This window comes from Protopterus annectens, chromosome 1.part2, assembly GCF_019279795.1.
Source record: "Protopterus annectens isolate FY-2018-M chromosome 1.part2, PAN1.0, whole genome shotgun sequence".
Taxonomy (NCBI): domain Eukaryota; kingdom Metazoa; phylum Chordata; order Ceratodontiformes; family Protopteridae; genus Protopterus; species Protopterus annectens.
This window is the reverse complement of record NC_056727.1, coordinates 609,564,471-609,586,086: the sequence shown is the minus strand read 5'-3', so window position 1 is coordinate 609,586,086 and position 21,616 is coordinate 609,564,471. Positions and strand designations below refer to the sequence as shown.

Sequence of the window (21,616 nt, the reverse complement as noted above, 5' to 3'; positions counted from 1 at the left end):
GGCACTTGCGAACAGCTTCTGCTTCGGGCGCCACGCTGCAAGAAAGACTGAGGAAAATGGCGTCGGCTGATGCCTTTATACCCGAAGACCAGCAGAGATGACGTCGGGTGAAGTGCGACATCAGCCGAAGCCGGACCCAGACTTTGGAATCCGACCGACCGAAGGGCTGCCTGACGACAGGACAACCCATTTGTTATGACTGCAGATGCATCCTTGAAGGACATCAGACCTGTTGCATGATGGAATGCCTCTTAGCCATGAGCCAATTGAAGACTTCGAGCTAGAGTATGGCAGAGTTGAAGCCGAGGTTCGGCTCCGAACCCACGGGTAAGAATGAAGGTGAGACTGGACTACATAACATCTTATGCTCACTGCAGACAGAGTCTTACCTATCTTGCTCACACCTGGAGAGTGTATCTAACTTTAGGGTCAAACAAAGAACTTCTGTCAAGGGGAGCACTTACGAAGGAGGACTTGAAAGGCTCCATACATTCACACAGACACATCTAGGCATGTCTCCTAATGGAAATGCCTGAACCTGCCACCCTTGAGGTACCTTCAGCTGCATGTGAAATGAACCACATAAACGAATTTGAGATAAATTGTAGAGTAGTCAACTGTGAGGCAAAAAAGCTCTGTGCCTCAAATAATAGTCCCAGACAGGGATTTGGAAAGTTATTTAATCAAGTCCCTCTGAAGACTGGTGAAGTGTGCCAAATAATTCAGTGACCCGAGTGCAAAGGTCACTGAAGCATATACACGCTTCCCAAATCTGTTCAAAACCCTGGACTCCCTGTTAGGGGGATGGACATATGAACTCTGTTCCATGAGTTCCTTTTTGTGGTTGCCGCTACGACAATGGCATCTACTGGTACTCCTTTGCTTCAGAATTCTCTTCCTTTTGCTGGTGCCAGGATACTGTCTGGTTTCTTGGGGATCGGCTCAACAGCATCTAGTTCTTTCATTGCCTGCCTAGAGATCAAATCAATGAGCTCACTGGTGGGCAGAGTCACCCAAGAGGTAGATGGGCCAGACCCAAAGGCTTCCAGAAAGACTGATTCCGCTTGGAAAGGGTTATCAGTGGAAAGGGAATACTATCAGGTGGTGATCTTGGGGACCCTTCCCCCTCACCAAAATCTGTATCGTCTGTGACCAATTCTTGTGGAGTGTCTATGTGCCTCCTTTTGCACTTTCTCTTCCTAGGGACTTCTTCAGTGAGATGTTCCGCAAAAGTATCAGAAGATAAAAGTATATCCTGCTGGGTAGACTGGAGACTTTGAGATGTCTATACCCGTACAGTAGAGTGTTGAGGCTACAGGCACAATGATATATGGGATTCAGAAGGAAGATCAGATGGGAGTGGAATCATCCATCTTCTAGGAGTAGAGAACACTATCTACCACATCAAAGGTAGAATGGCTCTGGGGAGAAGAAGGCTGATGGAGCCAAGAAGTCATGCTTCCAGACCATCGGCTCCCTCTGAAACGAAGGCAGCCCACTCGAGCAGAGTTCAAAGCAAAGCTGTCCAATGCTAAGGCTCCAAGGGGCAGGGATGGCTCCCACAACTTCTGAGTCGACTCTAACATATTGGACCTGATAATGATGCTACAAACTCCAAGAGTCATCCATCTGTGACACACTCAGAGCCGATACACTCAGAGAAGGTATCAGAGCACAAGATGGAACAATCTTCGGATCCGATACAGATGGTCATGGAAAACTCAGATCAAAATGTTCCAAACACAAAGGTCAGGTCGGAGAAAGTGCCAAGATGGGAGTAGTAGTACTGGAAAATGTCTCTGGACCCAAAGGGGTAGGAGCCAGGAGAACTCCCATCTGTATCTGTACAAAGAGAAACTTCACCATTCCATCCAAATCTGCTTCTGTCAGGCTCCTGGAAAAATGAGAAGAGGCGGCCACTGAAGGGGACCTGGAATGATGACATCTCTCTAAAATGGGCGACTTCAGCCAGGAAGTAACAGGGTTTAGAGAGGACGCATACAGAGGGAGTGGTTTCAGCTCTGAAAGTATCAGATCTGATGAAGCAGCTTGGGTATCTGAGACAGCCAGATCTGAGGATTTAGTCTTTGGATCTAAATGTTTCAAAATTTTGTGGACTGGTTCCGTGGTCGGATCAGAAGATGGAATGGAGAATCAGGAAGGGTCCGACAGACAATTTCTAGACTCACTGTTGTCTGGTTTGGAGGTCTGAATTCTAGATAAAGATTCAGAAAAGATTGTAGGCAGAAGACCTTTCAAAATCAGCTTATTTTTCCAATCAGTTAAGGCTCATGGGCTGAAAGCTTCACAAATATTGCATGGCACCTTTAAGTATGCCAGCCTAACCAAACACAAGAATCATGAGCATCCGACAATGGAATCTTATGTCCACAATCTTTGCACTTATTAAACCCTGAATGTTTTTCAACCATCCTAAACAAAGCTGTTTAATACTATCTATTTATAAAAAGAATTTTTTTTGAAAATAAGAAGGAAAGGGAAAAATTGCCAACAATGGTAATAAAAGAAGTTTGCACAAGGACATCGGTGAAAGGAGGAATAACCAACAACGATAAGTTAATTTACACTAAGTGTAGGATAAGGGAGGAATAAAACAGCTATAAATAAAAAAGGAATAAAGATAGAGATATATATAATCTACTTACATATCTGACAAGAAATCACTCTAAAGCTCAAGAGCTAACAGCAGCTACATCTGTGCATGAACGCGGCAAACGAGACTGGAGGTATGGCAGGGGACTACAGCATTAAGAGTAAGGGAGGAGCTCGAGAATTTCCAGTATCCCCGAGCTGTAAAAAGTGCCAGAGTTGGATATGAACCCAACTGCTGAGGAATGAATGAAAACTGACATCAGATCAAGTGGTTAATTGAAGGGACTGAGTATCTGAGATAGGCTGGCCAGACAGGTTTGACAGTACCTGAAGGTTTATGGAAGAACAAGGGACTTTCTTCTTAGATGTGACCAAAGTAGAAGGAACAAATCTGGTGTGGCCAGAATGGGGTTATGAGAATGACTTTGCACATCCTGACTTTCTACAGGAATCTCAGGACAAGCAGTACTGGTGGAAAAGCATAAAGGAGCCCGTATGGTGTGTGCGTTTCTGTGTGTGTGCGTGGGGGGGGGGGCATGGGAGACTACATCGCTTGTGGGTATTCCTCTTGGAGGTCAATGAAGAAAAACCTACTGCACTTGTAGTTGGATTCTGTAGTAAAGAGATAGCAATAAGGTTTTCCCCACTTACGAAAAATCTTTAGGGTAATTCAACCGTTGACCGACCATTCATGTGGGTGCAGAATTTGCCTTCTCAGTCTGTCAGCAATCATGTTGGATATCCCTTAGCAGACTTTGGCACTAAAGAATTGAAGGATGAGGGTATTGACAATGGCCGCAAAAACAGTGGCACCAGGCCATCTATGCCAAGTCTTTAGGGCCTAGCCAGGGTAACACCACCACAAGCACCACGGGCACTAATGATGAGGAAGTCAAATCTATGGGTGCAGAGAACTTTGGCGGGGGGGGGGGGGGGTCTCTCGTCAGTTCCAATATGCCCAGTGACGAAACTGGGCCTGGGATGGGAAATGAAGTAGGAACTTGGGTATCTTTTCTTGGTACCCTGGAGACAGAAGAGGGCCAAGCTCAACCTGAAGATGGGCTTCAACAAAGGCCATCATAATATTATCCCAATCAATCTATATAGGACTCCAGAAAGTCCCAAGATGGGAAATGAAGTGGGAATTTGGGTCTCCTCCAATGCCACAGTGGAGACAGAGGGGCAGACAGCAAACTGAATTTGGACCTTAATAAATGCCATCATCTTAACCCAATCAAGCTACACAGGATTCCAGAAAGATCTGGGGGACTGAATTGAAACAGCTGGAGATGGTATATAGTAAAGATGTTTTGTTAGTCCCTGTTTCAAGGAGAAGCTGCTCATCCTCCTCCTTGGAATGTAGTTAACTGGCATAGACATATCCTGGCCAGAAAGTGTAGTACTAGGGTGGGAAGGAGCAGAGACAAATCCAGAAGGCCCTGGACAAAGACTCTGGGTAATTTAGCTGCAGAGATCTTTTCTAAAATAGGCTGTTCCATCTCCTCCTGGCATTACTTTTCTTTTTTTTTCTGTTTTATCTTTCTCATTTACCAGATCCCCTTTTAACAGTCCTTTAAGTAGTAACTTGTTCCTGGAATCCACTACAGTATGGAAACTAAAGTTTTCACATATCATACAATTTGCCTCAAGATGTCAAATCCCAAGATACATGACACAGAAAATCATGTGAATCTTGGGTTAGAAGTCCTAAGTCAGCACTGCCAGCATTTTTTTAAAACCAGAGGCCTTTTCTTTATTATTATTCTTATTTCTTATCCATAATGATCACAAAATAATACAATTGTTAAAGCTCTACCAACATCTATTTCAATAATATACTATTTATTACAGAAAGGAAAGACTGAGAAGTAAAGATTTTTTTTTTTGAGAATAGGGAGGTAGAGCGAATGATAGGGGAATACTAATGAACAGGTTTCATAAGTCAAAAGACAATACAGAAGGCTTTGAACACTGGAAAACTAGTATTAATTATGTAGTGTGCATCAAAAATCTGAACTTACATAAAGTCTGAAACACCAAGAATTTTACCAAAAGTTCACCCCCGATCTACGGAGATCAGAATGAAGCTTAAAGGGTGACAATGAGCTGTGGTCAGGCCAGGAAAGAGAGATTACAGTAAGGAAAAGAGCTTGAGATAGTGAGAGATTCACTGCTGCCAAGTAAGTGTGCCTTCAGCAACTAGTCCAACAGTTTGCAATGTATAGGCAAGACCAGCTTAAATCAATCTTTATATGAAACTGGTGATGGAATTTCATCTTTTATAAACCTGGAGTAGAAACACGGCAAGACTGTAAGCCATCAGAAACAGGGATCTTTATGTACAAAGAATTACTTCATAATATTTCTTATATACCGTAATATCCTAAGTCTCCTAAATACATTTGACATCTGTCAAAGACTCCAATCTAGTCAGGACTTTCTGGCAAGATTCTGTCCAAAGAATCATATTTCCCATATATCAAATTACTACTGTATATTGCTGGTAACTCCAAAACTATGTCTTATCCATTATGCTGAGTCTGTCTGTATTCTGCTGTCTCTGTCCTTTAGGTCTGCCCCGCTCCGCTTCCTTACCCTACCCCCAAATCTCACCCACCCCAGTACACTTACATTTATTCCAACCCTAGATCTCCTCCCCTTCCCCTAAGCCAATCGTATCTCTACTCCTCCCCATCCCATCATTCATCAATTAACTAATCCCTCCCCTATCTGTATCCTTCTCCTTCCTGTACTCTCAACTATACCCCTATTCCCTTTTCACTTAATTACTCACCTATCATCCTGCTGCCTCCTCCTAATTTACTCTACCCTAGTTAAGAATGACTCCTCCACTCCAACATACACTTCTTATCTCTTCTATAAGCATTCTTCTCCTAGCAACTGCCTTCAATGCCACCTCCTATTCCTCTTTCAAATTACCCCCCTTCTTTTCCTCCCCTACCTCTACTACTCTCCCCCATCTCAACCTCATCTCTTCCCCCTTTCACAACATATCCCCCTCACTAATACAACCTAACCCACTTCACTATTTTAAGCTAAAACATCTAGTCTATTCAACAAAGCATCTTACACCAAAAGTGATGTTTTTCTTCCCACAAATGACAAGTTAAAAACCAAAGGTCATGCTTCTCTCTTCCTCTAACTGGCTTGTCCTAGCAGGAGATATTCACCCCAACCCTGAACCAAAGACCAATAGCAATCACTCTCCCCCATCTCTCCAAATACTACCAACCACAAATACCTGAAGCTAATTACCATTAACACCCAGAGTATAAAAAAAAATAGCACTCTTTCATGCTTGGCTAAATCATACTACACCAGATATAGTAGCAATCTCAGAGACATGGCTACACCCCCACATTACTGACTCTGAGATTTTACCCCCTGGCTTTCAAGCACTCAGATGTGACCGCCAAAATAAAAAAGGAGGAGGAGTAGCCTTAATCTATACTAGCCTACTGAAGATCTCTCCTTACCAAAACCCTATTCCTCAGTTCAGCAATGCTGAACTAGTCATAGGAATTCTTAAACTGAATAACTATAAAAGTATTTGTGTTATGTCCATCTATATCCCCCCTGGAAATAATACTACCACTCTAGAAAACATTCTTCTATGGGCCTTAGCTAACATTAAGCTTGAGATATACACATTAGGTGATGTGAACATTGACTGGAATAGAATAGACAGCAACAATTCCTCTCTATCTATCAATCTTCTTAATTTCACTCGGCTAATAAATGGTATTATCAGACCTAATAGAAACAACCCCCCAGGGTCCACTCTGGACTGGATCTTAGTCTCCCACCCTAATAAAATCTCATACTCTGGTTTACCAGACACCAGAAGTGACCATCTCCCAGCCATCATTCACCAAACTACCCACTCCTCCCCTCACCAACACCAATATACCCATACTCGTAATATTACAAATTTTAACCCTTCTTTATTCGCCGAAACCCTTAAACTAACAAACTGGGACAAACTAAAAACTCTTCCACTAGATAAAGCCATAGATTCCTTCAATACAATCTTCCTAAGCATCCTAAACCCTCAAGCCCCACCTAGAATAAAACGAATAAAAACCCAACTCCACACCATGGCTAACTAAAGACACCAAAACACTTATGCTACAAAGAGACAAAACCTGGAAACTTTACAACAAAAATAAACACCCTATTACCTTCCAAAAATATACACAACTCCGCAACTTAACCAAAAAGCATGTTACAAAAGACAAAAAATCATATTATATTAAACTTCAGTCTACCCACCCCAAAAATCCCAAACAATTCTGGAACTCCATTAACGCTCTTCTGCATCCAGGTACCAAAAGTAATCCCTGTCCTGACAACAAAAAAACTGATACAGAAATTGCTACCCTCTTCAACTCCTTTTTTACTAACTCTACAGCTGAACTCACTAAAACCTTCCCCAACCAGGTCTCCTCCCTTACACTCAATCCAAATGCCCCTTCCTCTCAACCCCCCACTCCCAATCCTCCCCCCATGTTTTATCTAAAACCCATCTCAACCTCCTACATCAAAAAGCTTCTCTCTAAACTTAATCCATGCGCCAACGCCCCTGACAATATTCCCTCACTTTTTCTAAAGCTTGCCGCAGATGGTATCGCCATCCCCATCAGCATTATCAGCAATAGATCCATACAGGAATCATATGTCCCCAAATTGTGGCGTGCAGCCTACATCCTACCCCTCCACAAAGGAGGCAAAAATAATAACATCTCTAACTTCCGACCCATAGCCATTCCTTCACCAATCTCAAAGATCCTTGAAAAATGCATCCATCTCCAACTCATGCCCTTCCACATCAATAATCAACTCCTTACCCTACCCAACATGGCTTCCGTCCTGGACATAGTACAATAACTGCTCTCCTCTCTTTTTAAGACATAATAAACCTTGCTCGTGACCCTGGAGAAATTGTTTCCACCATCGCCCTAGATCTATCCAAGGCATTTGATACCATCTCCAATACCCACCTTCTGAATCATCTCTCTAACCTTAATCTCTCTCAAAACTGCCTTACCTGGTTCCACAGTTATCTCTCTAACAGATCCCAGGCTGTGAAATGGCAAACTGGTACCTTTACCTTCTTTCCTACCCCTGCTGGGGTTCCCTAGGGGTCCATACTAGGACCAATGCTTTTTAATATATTTGTCAATGATTTTCACACCGCCATTCCTAACACTAAAATAGTGCAATATGCAGATGACTCCACTTTAGTCTGCTCTGCTCCTAGTCTCACTGAGCTCCAGGCAAAAACCCAATTGGCCTTTACAACTACCGAGCACTGGATGCTTCAAAACCATCTCTCACTTAATGCCAATAAAGCCAAAATCCTTCTTTTCTCTCCCTCACAAACGGACACACTTGACAAACAATCCTTCAATATCATCAGCCATGCCAACTCCTCTATAGAAGTTGTCCCCTTTGCTAAACTTCCTGGGGTCACTATCGATGAACACCTGAAATTCGATACACACGTCCAACTTAATATAAAAAAAAAAAAAAACATCAGAAGCTAGGTATGTTATATAGAAATGCTCACTTTCTCTCTCCATCTACAAGGCAAACTCTAGCTTCTACTTATTTACTACCATCACTATTGTATGGTGCTCCACTTCTAACCAATCTTTCTATTACCATCTCCTCAAAACTAGAAATCTGCTACAACAAAATTGCCAAATTTGCTACTAATTCTAAACACTCCTCCCATCATTGCACCTCTCTCCACAGGCTAAAGTGGCTAGAGCTTCCTAACCACCTTGTCTACCTTCAGCTTACTACAGCCCACAAATTAATCTTTAAACCTACTGCATGCCCTGCTCTTACTAATATCTTACCATTCTACACTCCGAACAGACCCCTTAGATCTGCCCAACAAAATCTACTTTCTGTATATAAACCAAAATGCCCCCTGGCCAGTTTCTCCTTTCCTATTCACTAGCCAAAAATGGAACTCCCTCCCACCCCTGCTAATAATCACTACAAGCTTTGAACTCTTCAAATCCCAGCTCCACTTCCACCTTTCCCAAAACTGGAAATGTAATTGCATTCTTCCTACCTAACTCCTCCTAATATCACTTATACATGTACTCCCTCATGCACATGCTATTTGTTTTCTTTCCCTACAACTGCCTTGCTCTGAAATCTAAAGAATGGTCAGATGTAAATATTGTACATAGCTCTCTCCCTTCTCTGTGTTACTTTTGCCCCTCCTTTTTCTTCCTTTCTTTGTGCACCTTTTCAATTTGATACAACTCCATATATAATTTTACATTTGTTTTCCAAAACATTTTATAATTGTATGTATAATTGCATAAATGTATGTTTGTTTTAATTGTATGTAATAAGGAGCTTTTCTCTCCAGACCTAAATGTAAAACTCTATGCTTGTTTTAATTGTATGTTTCCCCCCGGGCCTCCACTGAAAACGGGCCCTCTGGGCCCAGTGGACCTCCCCTGTTATCAAACTGGAAATAAATAAATAAATAAAATAAAAATGATGCTTTACTCAAAGAAACATAATTATACATAGATCTGCAAAGTCTAGTTTCATCTATTGTCAGAGAAATTCAAATATAGCACAGAAACCCCAAACTGGATAACCCAGAAACTAAAAATGGATGGATGGATCAGAATAAAACTTTAGAAATATAAAATTAACACTTTGGGTTCAAAAGAGGAGATACTGATCATTCCCTTGGCTAAAAGAACTCCATTTGATGAGCAATCAGCCTAAATAGACACCATTCATTCAGTTGAGCAGACTGACATACCATAGGATGCAAGAAGGGCTACTAAACGCAAAAGAAACTGGAACTGGTTAAATGCCTCTTCTCACAGACATTAGCTACAGGTTATGAAATTTTAGGAAAGGCAACAAAGCTATACAGATTTGCTAGCATGATACCGCTTATTCTCTTCTGTGGAATCGATTTTCAAAACAGGAAAGAAAAATTAATTTCAGCTACCTTAATGCAGCGACCTTCAAGAAAATATCTGCAGATGTGTTTTCCTTTGTGCTCAACGGTATGCTGACTTATGAACTCCTGACTCATGTTTGTCCATTTTTTTGTCTTATTACCATCCTGCAAAACAAAAAAAGAAAAATGTTACTACTGATTTGCATTTTATACGCAAACCTAATGCATAAATCAAAACTAATGCTAGATCATTAAATTGCATTGAATACATTTAACAAATAATACAATGGCCACTACAGAATGGTATCATAATATGTTCTTTTTAATACTGAATGGAAAAAATCAAATATATAAACATTTCATACACAAGGAAGGTATAGCTGTTTAAGTGCACATACATAATAGTAGATGTTGGACTAAATCACTGGTGCAGTTGCCTAAGCTCTGTAGATTACATCCTGCCAAGAATACAGCAGTTGGGCAGTTTTCCAAAGCCCTTGGCTCCTTGCACATGTGGACCCAAGCTGTTATTAGCGTGTCTATATTACCTGATCGAACGCTTAGGTTAGCGAATACCTAAACGTCGATCTGATAATATTGAAAAATTAAAACAGCGAACAGCCGATTTAACATAGGGAATGAATTCCCTCATCCGCAAAAAAAAAATTTTTTTTAAACCAAATGAAGTGGGGAACTGAGCCCCCCCCCCAACTAAATATACCAACTCTAAGAACACTCTACAGTGGAAAAGGGGCAAAATCCGCATAAAAAAAAGTTACGTACTCACCATAACGTTCTGAGTAGTTGTACTTAATTTGTCTTCAACCTGTGGGAATACGGACTCGTATTGGATCCGAGCCGGCAAATATTACTAGCATCAGCTCCAAGCTCCAGACTCCTCCCCTTACCCATAACACCTCCACTGCCTTCCATCCCCAGATCAAGTTTGCTGAACTTATGCTGAGAACCCGACCTGATAATATACTTGTGACCTATACTGCAGCCGTAGGCTGATCATGCGCCAAGGTCCGGGGTAAGGAGGGAGGGACAGTTGAAGACAAATGAAGTACAACTACTCCGATGGAACGTTATGGTGAGTACACAACTTCTTTATCTGAAGTAGTTTACTTAATTTGGTCTTCAACATGTGGGACATAAGTCCCCAGCTACTAAACTCCTGGGAGGCCCTCATGGAAGGATATTTCGGAGCACCACGGAGTCAAAGGATGCTCTCCTCCTGGAAGTCAAATCCAATTTGCAATGAGAAATAAATGTATGAGACGAGGACCAAGTAGCTGTAGAGAAAATGTCATCCAAAGACACACTAGACCAGAAAGCCGCAGACGTAGCCATGGACCTAGTGGAATGAGCTTTTACCTGACCTGGAGGAGACATGCCTCTGTCCTGGTAGACCTGCAGGATGCATGAAGAAATCCATCTAGCTATAGTGACCTTGGAAGGTCTATAGAAGAAAACAATTGATCAGATTTATGAAAATGTTTTGTCCTGTGTAAACAGAATCGTAACTACAAACATCCAATATATGTAGCTTGTATTTCATCTTGTTTATAAAATTGGGAAAGAACACAGACAAATTAATAGTCTGATTGATACTGACTGGTGATGCCACCTTAGGAAGAGAAAATGGATTAGTTTGAAGGGAAACTCTGCCTTTATGAAAAATCATGTACGGAAGCTTGAGGGACAAGGCCTGTAATTCTGAAACCCTTTTAGCAGAGATAATAGCTACCAGAAAAGCTGTTTTACACGACAGAAATTTTAGATCTGCAGTTATGGCAGGCTTGAAAGGCGGAGCGACAAGAGCTTGGAGAACCACAGTAAGGTCCCATGGGGGAACAGGATCTTTGAAAGGGGGGCGCAGCAAAAAGGTGCCTTTGATAAAAGCTTTACACAGTCTGGACGATGCTAAGGATGCAGAATTCTTACCCACATGAAAATGGGAAATGGCAGCTAACTGAATTTTGACAGTAGAAGAACTAGCTCCATGCTGGAAAATATCAGCTAGAAAATTAAGAACAGTAGAAATAGGAGCCGTGAAAGGGTCTAAACTGCTCTGAGAGGCCCAGAAAGAAAAATGTTTCTACTTGCTGCAATTAACCTTTCTGGTTAAAGACTTAAGAGCAGCTACCAAAACAGATCTAACTGAGGAGGATAGTCCGGGAGTCCTAGCAATTACAGGAACTGGAGCAGCCAAGCCGTGAGCTTCAGGCTGTCCAAACTCGGATGAGGTACCCCCGAGGGGTGTGAAATCAAATCCTGAATGGGATCTAGGATCCAAGGTGGAGCCAGAAGGTGAGACCAAAGGAAGGGAAACCATACCTGGCAAGGGCAGAATGGGGCAATGAGGATCACCTTGCTCCCCAGTCGACAAGCTTTCTGCAGAAACTTTGGAATGAGAGGTACTGGTGGGTAAGCATACAGAAGACCGGGAGGCCACGCATGAACTACAGCATCCCTGGGGGACTCCTCCGGCAGGGGGTTCAGAGCGAAAAACTTGCTGTACTTTGCATTGGAAGGAGATGCGAAGAGATCGCAGCAAGGTTGACCCCACTCACTGAAGATCTGTTCCGCTACTGATGGATTCAGAGACCACTCATAAGGCATCAGAATGGTCTGACTTAGCCTATCCACTAGGATGTTGGACCATCCCAGAATGTGCGTTGTGATGAGAAACCGACCGGTGGAGATCATCCATTCCCACACTCTCATGGCCTCGCGACAAAGGGGGTAAGATCTGGTCCCTCCCTGTTTGTTGATATACCAGACTATTGACATGTTGTCTGACTGAATGGCAATCATTCCCAGAGGAAGAAAGGCATGAAGGGTCTGCAACGCTAGAAGGACGGACCACCCTCATCTCTAGGACACTGATATGCAAGCTGGTCTCTATGGGGGACCACAGGCCTTGGACTGTCCTGCCTGAACAATGACCCCTATCCCAAGTTGGGAGGCATCCGTGGTCACTGTGGTTTGGGCCAGGACTGGAACAAAGGGTCGTCCTTCCAAAATCTCCGGAGAGCTCACCCACCATATGAGGGACGACCAACACATTCAACTTAGATGGATAGGATAAGTTAATGGCAGTTCCAACAGGGACCACTGAACCGCTACAGTCCACTGAAGAATCCACATGTGTAGCCGAGCACACGGAAGAAGAGTTATGGTCACCGCCATCGAGCCTAGGGTCCTCAACACTGATTCCGCCATAGGGAGGTGAGAACGGCAGATCAGGGAGATATGCATCCTGAGGTTTTGAACTCTCTCCTTAGTCAGTAATACTTTTCACTGAAGTGCATCAATCCTGGCACCAATGTAGTCTATCACCTGTACAAGATCTAGGAGAGATTTGGATATGTTGATTGTACTACCCAAACTCAGGGCAAGTGTCAGAAAGTAATCCCTGGTTTGGGAAAGTAGATGCCTCGTGGAAGCAGTGAGGAGCCAATCATCCAGGTACAGATAGACCTGAATCCTCTGAAACCTCAGGTGAGCCACTACAACCGCCATCACTTTGGTAAACACCCTGGGAGCTGTGGTGAGACCAAAGGGTAGGGCTCGAAAGTGATGATTGACTCCTAGCCAGAAGCAGGGGAAATTCCTGGAGCTTCTGTGCATTTTTATGTGATAGTACGCATCCTGGAGTTCTAACAAGCACATCCAGTCGCTCTCTTGCAGGTAAGGCATGATGGACTGTAGCGTGACCATCCGGAACTTCTCTTTGGCAACAGACAGGTTCAGGGTAGAGAGGTCCAGAATGGGCCTTAAGTCCCCCATTTTCTTTGGCATCAAAAAGAACCTGGAGTAGAAGCTTGATCCGGACTGATCTGGGGGGACGGTTTTGATGGCTAGTTTTACTAGCAGCTTGGAAATTTCCTGTACTGCTGTCTCCCTTTGCGTGGGTGGAACGTCCGGGAGGTGTCTGGGAGATATGGGGTAACCCACGAAGGGGATAGAATATCCTCTGGAAATGACTTGAAGCACCCAGCAGTCCGTTGTTATGGACTCCCATGTTGCTGGGTGCAAGGACAATCGTCTCCCGACTGCCTCCAGAGTAGAGCAGTCGGGCAACCCCTCAGGGTTGCTGTCTGGGTCTGTCCGAAAATGGTTCTCAAGACCCGAAGTTCCGCGGACCCCCTCTGCCTCTGGGCCGGTGTCCATTCTGTCCCCCTCTGCCTCTAGGGGAAGAAGAGCCCTGAGTATCCCGGGAATACTGAGACTTCCAGAACCACATCAACTTTTGCCCTCTCTGGAAGCGGATTCTGATGGCAGACAGTGTCTTCCCGTCCTTCTCACTCTGGACTAATGTCTCCTTGATGGACTTACCGAAGAGTGTAGAGCCGTCATAAGGTGCACTGGCAAAAGACGCCTTAAAGGGTTCGGAAAATTGACACAACCTGAGCCAGGCGTTAAGCCTCATGGACATGCCGGACCCAGCCGCTTCTTCCATAGCATGGGAGAGGAGTCGCATGGACATATTAGATGCCGCTTTTAGAGTGGCCATTCTCACAGGGAATGAAGCCTTGTCCTCCTACGACATGGACTTGGGAGGAGACTCCTCCAGGTCCTTCACTAGGTCGCACTGGAGTTTTATAACATGGGCCAAGTAATTCAGCGCCCTGATCGAAAAGGTAGCAGAAGCATACACCAGCTTCCCTAGGCGGTCCATCATTCGTGACTCCTTGTCAGGAGGGTGGACCGAGGAATGCTCCTGGGCAAGTTCCTTCTTAGTGGCTGCTGCTACCACCATGGCTTCCACAGGGGAGCCCTTATTCCAGGATGGCCTGTCAATGGGGGGGGGGGGGGGATTAAAATTTTGTCAGGTCGCTTGGGGATAGGCTCCATGGTGTCCAGTTCCTTCCACGCCCGCGAGGTGACCAAATCCACTAAAGGATCCGCAGGAGGGGACACCCAGGAAGTAGACAGGCCCGTGCCGAAAGCCTCCAGGAACACAGACTCATCAGAAGAGGGCTTGGGGGCAGACCAACCTCCCCACTGGTGCAGGACCTCCATGATGCCTCCAAAGGAGACATCCTCAGGAAGTGATCTTGGGGAACCCTCTCCATCATCTAAACCTGTGTCCTCAGTGAGGGACTCATGGGAGTAAAATCTGAAACAAAATGCCCTGCACGTAGGTACTGCACGGCTGGAAAGTACCATGTATGAAACAACAGTAGCCAGCAGTTGAAGTGTAAGGAGACATTAAAACAATAAATTTAAGGTATAGAACCATAAAACTTTATTAGTCACAGACCGGTTTCAGCATATCCATGCCTTCTTCAGTGTGAATAAATGGGCATACTTAGTAATTCATGACATACAAATTTAAAGACAACCTCCACCAATAGGAACATAGTATGTTCCAATAACTTCATAAATATTCATGAACCCATAGAAAATATAAGATCTAAGGGATCTAACGTCCCTTTCCAATTCCTTCACTACATCCTTCTCTTATCTAACCTTATACTTTTACCCTCCTTATCCTCTGGTAACATTCTTACCTCATTTTAACCATACATACACACTATACCTACTTTCTTCCAACAACTACTCTCTACAATGGCTATAACACAAAGAACTATTCTCACACAGTTACTTCTCTTAACTTGTATTACAGCCTCTCTAACCATACCCTATTCCCTCACCTTCATGGAAAACCTTACTACTCTTAAACAATACCACAATATCCAACAAACTCTATCTTATATTTGTATCAACACTCTTACTCACTGTAACATAACCTCTATGTCTAACTACATACTCCCAAAATATCATAGAGTAACACCTGTAACATACCTCCCCTCTAAAAAGAGTTTGATTAACCTCAATAAAATCTTGCATATAAAACTACTTCACCATTGTAATCTCCTCTCAGATGGTGATATTCATCCAAACCCAGGCCCCAATGGTCATAATTCCAATATCCTAGATAATATAACTTCACCTGTGCACTCCACATTATCTAAAGCACATAACTCCCTCCTAATAGCTCATCTCAACATTAGAAGTGTCAATAATAAAATCTCACACCTTCATGCTCTCCTGCACCTACACTCTTTTGACATCTTATGTCTTACAGAAACATGGCTAAAACCATCCACTCTAGACCAAGAAATTACCCCTCCAGGTTACAACATCCTTAGACATGACCGCATTACCAAAAAAGGTGGAGGAATTGCTATTATCTATAAAAACAATCTCCAGATTTCCCTGTCTAACACTATCCCATTACTTGACACCAAAGCCGAAACATTATCTGTCACTCTCCAATTAAACAATTCTAAATCTATCTACTTATTTTGTATATATCTGGCCGCTGGAAACAACACTGGTACTCTTGAACACCTACTTAGTTACCTATCTACTCAACTTCCCCAAGAGACCATTGTACTAGGAGATTTTAACATTGACTGGCTCACCTGTAATTCTCTGACCCCAACTAACCACTTAAATCTTTTGGCTTCTATCAATTAATAACTACTCCTACTAGAATTCATAAACCTAATAGTAAAGAATCTACCCTTGATTGGATCCTTATCAATAGCCATCCTAACAACTATACTCCAGGAACCCTTCCTGATAATATCAGTGACCATATGCTTACTTACATTATCAGAAAAAAGGTTCACATTCCAAATACTCCTAATCTTATAACCTCACGCCAAAAAATACTTCAATCCTGACAGTTTTATAAACGAACTAAAAGCATGTAATTGGTCACCACTAACATATCTGGAACTTAATGAGGCTGTAACCTACTTTAATACTAACTTTATTCAAATACTAAATCACCATTCTCCACTCCGCTCCATTAGAATAAGAACCAAATCTGCCCCTTGGCTATCTAAACAAACTAGGCAGAAAATGCTACTTAGAAACAAAATTTGGGCTAAATGGAGAACTACCAAATGCCCATCTGATCACCTTCTCTTCAAACAATTAAGAAATGCTACCAAGAGAGATACCCTTAGGGATAAAAAGGACTTCTACCTAAACCTCCAACAAACTTCACAACATACACCAAAAAAATTCTGGTCAGGAATTAAACTTCTTCAGCCAGGAAACACTACTACTCCCACCCCTGTAGGTTTCAACCAAAATAATTTCAACCTAATCCCTGATGCCTTTAATAAATACTTTACAGAAGCCATTCAATCTCTAGCAAACTCTCTACCACCTTTACCTGCTTCACAATTGAATACCTCTAATACTTCTTCCCCAACCTTTCATTTACACCCTGTTCCAACATCTCTTATTTACAAACTTCTTACCAAACTAAAACCTTGTACCCCATCCGCTGACCATCTCCCATCTGAATACCTACAGATTGCTGCACAAGCCATTGACTACCCCATATCTACCCTGATTAACAGAACCATCACTGAAGGCAAAATCCCTACCTTATGGAAAATATCTCATATTATCCCTCTACACAAAGGTGGAACTTCAATTGACCTCTAACTACCGACCTATTGCCTTACTCTCCCCATTAGCCAAAATAATGGAAAAATGTATTCACAAACAAATTCTTAACCACCTTCTACAAAACAACCTACTAGCCAACTGCCAACATGGCTTTAGACCATTTCATAGTACTACTACTGCTCTTCTCTCCTTCACTGACTCTATAAACAAAAACCGCAATAATAACTCCTTTTCCTCAGCACTATTCTTAGACCTGTCAAAAGCCTTTGATATGGTTAATCATACCCTACTTCTTGACAAACTAAAGCACCTTTCTCTCGACCTACAAGCATTACAATGGTTCAGATGTTATCTTCAAAATAGACAGCAAGCTGTACTCTGGGATAACAATTTGTCTTCCTTACTTCCCGTTAATATTGGAGTCCCTCAAGGCTCAATCTTAGGTCCACTTCTTTTTTCCATATTTATTAACGATCTCCACTTGAACATACCCCACGCCACTTGCATTCAATATGCAGATGACTCTACCTTAATCTGTACTACCAATAATATACCCTCACTCCAATCTCTAACCCAAACTGTATTCCAAGAAGTAGAAAACTGGTTCATGCAACATCGCTTCTCCTGAATCCAAAGAAAACAAAACTACTACTTTTACACCAACTCATAAGTCACCCACTCCATTCTTCTCTATAACCTCCAATAATGCTACTAATATAGCACCAGATACTACCACCCGCTTACTATGTGTCACAATTGACAATCATCTTAACTTTGATGACCATATTAACTCCACCATAAAGACTGTTAACAGAAAACTTGGTACCCTCTACAGAATCAAACCCTTCCTTACACCCTCAGCCAGGCAAACTATCGCACAAACTCACCTCATTTCTACCCTTTTCTATGCCTCTGCTATATATACCAACCTTTCAAAAAACAACATCTCCAAACTATCTACCTGCTATAATAGTACTGCTAGATTCATTACATGCTCTCCCTTTAAAACACATCATTGCCTTAACCTTAAACAACTAGGATGGTTAGAATTACAGAACCATATACTCTGTCAACAGTTACTTATGACACAAAAGATCTTATACCACCCAAACAATACCCCCATCCTCTCTAATCTGATCTCTCCATATAAAAACCTGGCTACACTACGTTCTGCAAATAAACTACTTGTCTCCTTAACTAAATCAAACAACAAGGCTGGTGACTCTCTTTTCTCAAACACTATAGGAAAAAAATGGAATCAGCTCCCTCCTGAACTATCTACACTAGCATCTGCTTCTCTATTCAAAAACCAAACAAAAGAACATCTAAAAACTAAGTGGCTCTGTCCTTGTGCTAACCCAGACTGAAACCTGTATTTCACTCCTATTTCAACCCTAGCCCTCCCTCTTGCCCCTAAAACTTATTTCTCTCCTCTTGTTTTATTCTTAGTAATTTGATAGGATTTGGGAACTTTGTTCTTTTTGCAATTGCCCTGGGGCTGTCTAGTGCATGTGCTTGTTTATGTCTGGTCTAGCTTTTGCCTAAATGTTTTTTAGTCACTGTTTGTTAGTCCATGTGCTTTTCTCATTTTACCTATGTTACTATGGTACTGTTGCTTTATTACTCTATTTTACGTATTTGCTTTTGTTATATTGTTATTCTTATGCTTGGAGCTTTTCTCCCCGGGCCTCTACTGAAAATGGACATGTATCCAGTTAGACTAGCCCGGTCAAAAATAAATAAAAAATAAAAATAAAAATAAAATGAATATAATAATATATGTAAAGGATCCCAAACAGGTTACAACCACTAGATAATAACCTAATGATATATATTAGAGATGTTGATATACCAATCAATAATCAGCAAAAAATTAATAAATGAAAAATAATATAAGTATACATGATTATATACCCTAATAAGCATATACAATATGACGTGATACTATTATAAATAATTAGAATAGAAATGAATGAAAACAGAAATTAATAAAAAACAATATTAATGAACCTTGAGAGAAAGTGTATGTAAACCCCAGGTTCCAAACACAACAAAATATATTGCATATATACCACATCATATGATCACTTATAAATGGTCATTCAGGCCCGGAGAAAATAGTGCACCCAGTATAATAATCCAATATCTTTCTTTATGATTTAATATGCTATGCCACCCTTGGGTATTGCTTCTGTCACCTAATATTCTATCGATTATCATAAAGGAGAACTCAGCATTGCTATGTTTTAACACATGTCGATACAATGCATTGGTTTCCTTTTTGGTCTTAATATCACTACAATGTTCATTAATATGGGTTCTAAGTGGTCTGGAAGTCTGGCCCACATAAAAGGCCGAACACCTGCAACTGGCCAAATAGATAACCCAATTGCTGCTACAGTTCCCAAAGACCTTACATTCAAAAACTTTACTAGTATTCTGACTGGAAAAATTGTTTTGATTTATAGACCTGTTTACAGGAACTACAGTGGCCACATGGAAAAGTACCAACCAATTCATCACCAGACATAGTTAGTTGTTTGTGGATGGCCCCACCACTCTCAGTATGTTTAAAGTGAGAAAACAGGGATCCCAACGTCTTACCTCTCCGATATGTAAACTTGCATTCCGAATCCAAAATGATTCTAAGATAATCATTAGCCAAAAGAATATTCCAATGTCTGCTAATGATCGCCCTAATGGCAGTATAATTTCTGCCAAAGGTGGTAATGAATCTTATAGTGGACCCCGAAGATGCCTGATCTCGTTTTTTATATTTAAGTAGAGAGTCCATGTTGTTGGCAGCTTCCCAAGCCCTATAAATATCTTGATGTTTGTATCCCCTGTGGACAAACCTCTGATATAACTCCGAACTTGCTCTTTGATAATCAGGTTGTGAGGAACTTATACGTTTAATGCGCATAAACTGTGACCTAGGGATGTTCCTGATGGTGTGGCGTGGATGCATACTTGAGGCATGTAATAAGGTGTTGTATTGAGGATATTTACGGTATACACTAGTACTTGATGTATGATCTTTATCTATGATCCAATAAAGTTTTATGGTTCTATACCTTAAATTTATTGTTTTAATGTCTCCTTACACTTCAACTGCTGGCTACTGTTGTTTCATACGTGGGACTCATGGGAGTCCAAGTGCCTCCTCTTGCATGTATGCTTGAGGCAAATCTCCAGTGGGGCTCTCCAGGGAAAGGGGCGCTCGCAAGCCATCTGTTACTCGGGAGGAACCGTCCTGGGGCTCTTCGAGCACGGGGTGTCCCTCTGGTAAGACAATGGGGACCGTAGACAGAGCTGAGGGGGGTCTGGGAGGAGTCCCAGGGGGTGCTCAGGCGGGTCTCAATCCGACAGAGATGACCCTTTCTACCACATCAAACGCCGGAGAGCGGACCTCCTGGGAAGCTAATAAGGACGCTGGTCTCCCCAGGTCCGACTCGAGAATCAGAGCTGGGCCCGAGGTGGATGGAGCTCCAAGGGAGAGGACCTAGCCCGACAAAGTTGGAGCCGATGGAAAAGATTCCACTCCCTCGGATCAGACACCCAAGCTCTGGCTCAGACAGCAGTTTGGATCCGAACTGGTCGGATCAGAAATGCTCCAGGCAGCTGTCTGAGTTGAAGAAACAAGTACCGTCGGCGCAGACCCCTTGACCAAGGCCAACCTCAGATACGAGTACTCCAAAGCAGAAGGTCAGATTGGAGAAGGAGAAATGGGTTGAAAGAAAGGAAGCGAGTTCCCCCCTCCAGAGGGAGGGGGGCTGGCAAGACCCAGATCTGGATCTGTGTACGGATAAAGCGCCTCATCATCTTATCCAGATCCATATCCGATAGCGAGCGGGTTGACCATGGCGAGGCCACGGACTCTGACCTGGCTGATTGGGGAACTGAGGCCCGAGAGACTGGATGTGCCTCCTCCGGCTCCGGGAGAATCTCAGAGATCTGAGCCAAGGGGAGTCATGGATCTGTGCTGACTTGCTTCGAGAAGTGAAGTCCGAGGACCTCTTCCTCTTTTCCCTAGTCTTCAACTCTCTCTAACTCTGTTCTGCTCCGCTACCACAGGCTTAGCTGCAGGAGCTTGAGTCCCAGCCTGGGAGGGAGGAGAGGCTAGAGGAACAGAGGAGGGAGATGCATTCACAGCAGCCACTGTGACTGAAGCCGAAGATGAGGAAAGAGAGTTGGTAGGAAGAAGAAGATCTTTGAGGGCCAACTTGGCATTCCTATCCTTTAAAACTCAGGGGTTGAACCCCGCACAAATGGAGCAATCCACACTACGGTGGGCCATACCCAAGCACAACACACACACACACACACACACACACAGAGTGTGGCCATCCACTGGGGAGAGCTTATGGCCACACTCTGTGCAGCGCTTAAACACAAGATTTTCAGCCATCCTAAGTGAATAAAGAAAGCCTTAAAAAAAGACAGGCAAATACTTTCTTGAACTTACACACACACACACCTACTCACCACACTAGTCTATAGACAACACGGGGGGGGGGGGCACCACAGAACAAACTACTCTATCTACCTAACCAGACTAACACTCGACGCCAAAGCGATGGGAGGGGAGAA

The 21,616-nt window shown here is 42.7% G+C and overlaps 1 protein-coding gene across 1 annotated transcript in view; it reads right to left on the bottom strand.

Annotated features, from left to right (window-relative positions):
• Positions 1 to 21,616, bottom strand: part of ZC3H6 (zinc finger CCCH-type containing 6) — a 1,382,498-nt gene that overhangs the window by 998,871 nt on the left and 362,011 nt on the right. The window contains exons 3-4 of the mRNA XM_044060181.1: positions 9,599 to 9,745; positions 8,026 to 8,144 (exon numbers count right to left, since the gene is read on the bottom strand). Coding sequence (XP_043916116.1) covers positions 8,026 to 8,144; positions 9,599 to 9,745 — 266 coding nt within the window. The remainder of the gene's footprint in view (positions 1 to 8,025; positions 8,145 to 9,598; positions 9,746 to 21,616) is intronic.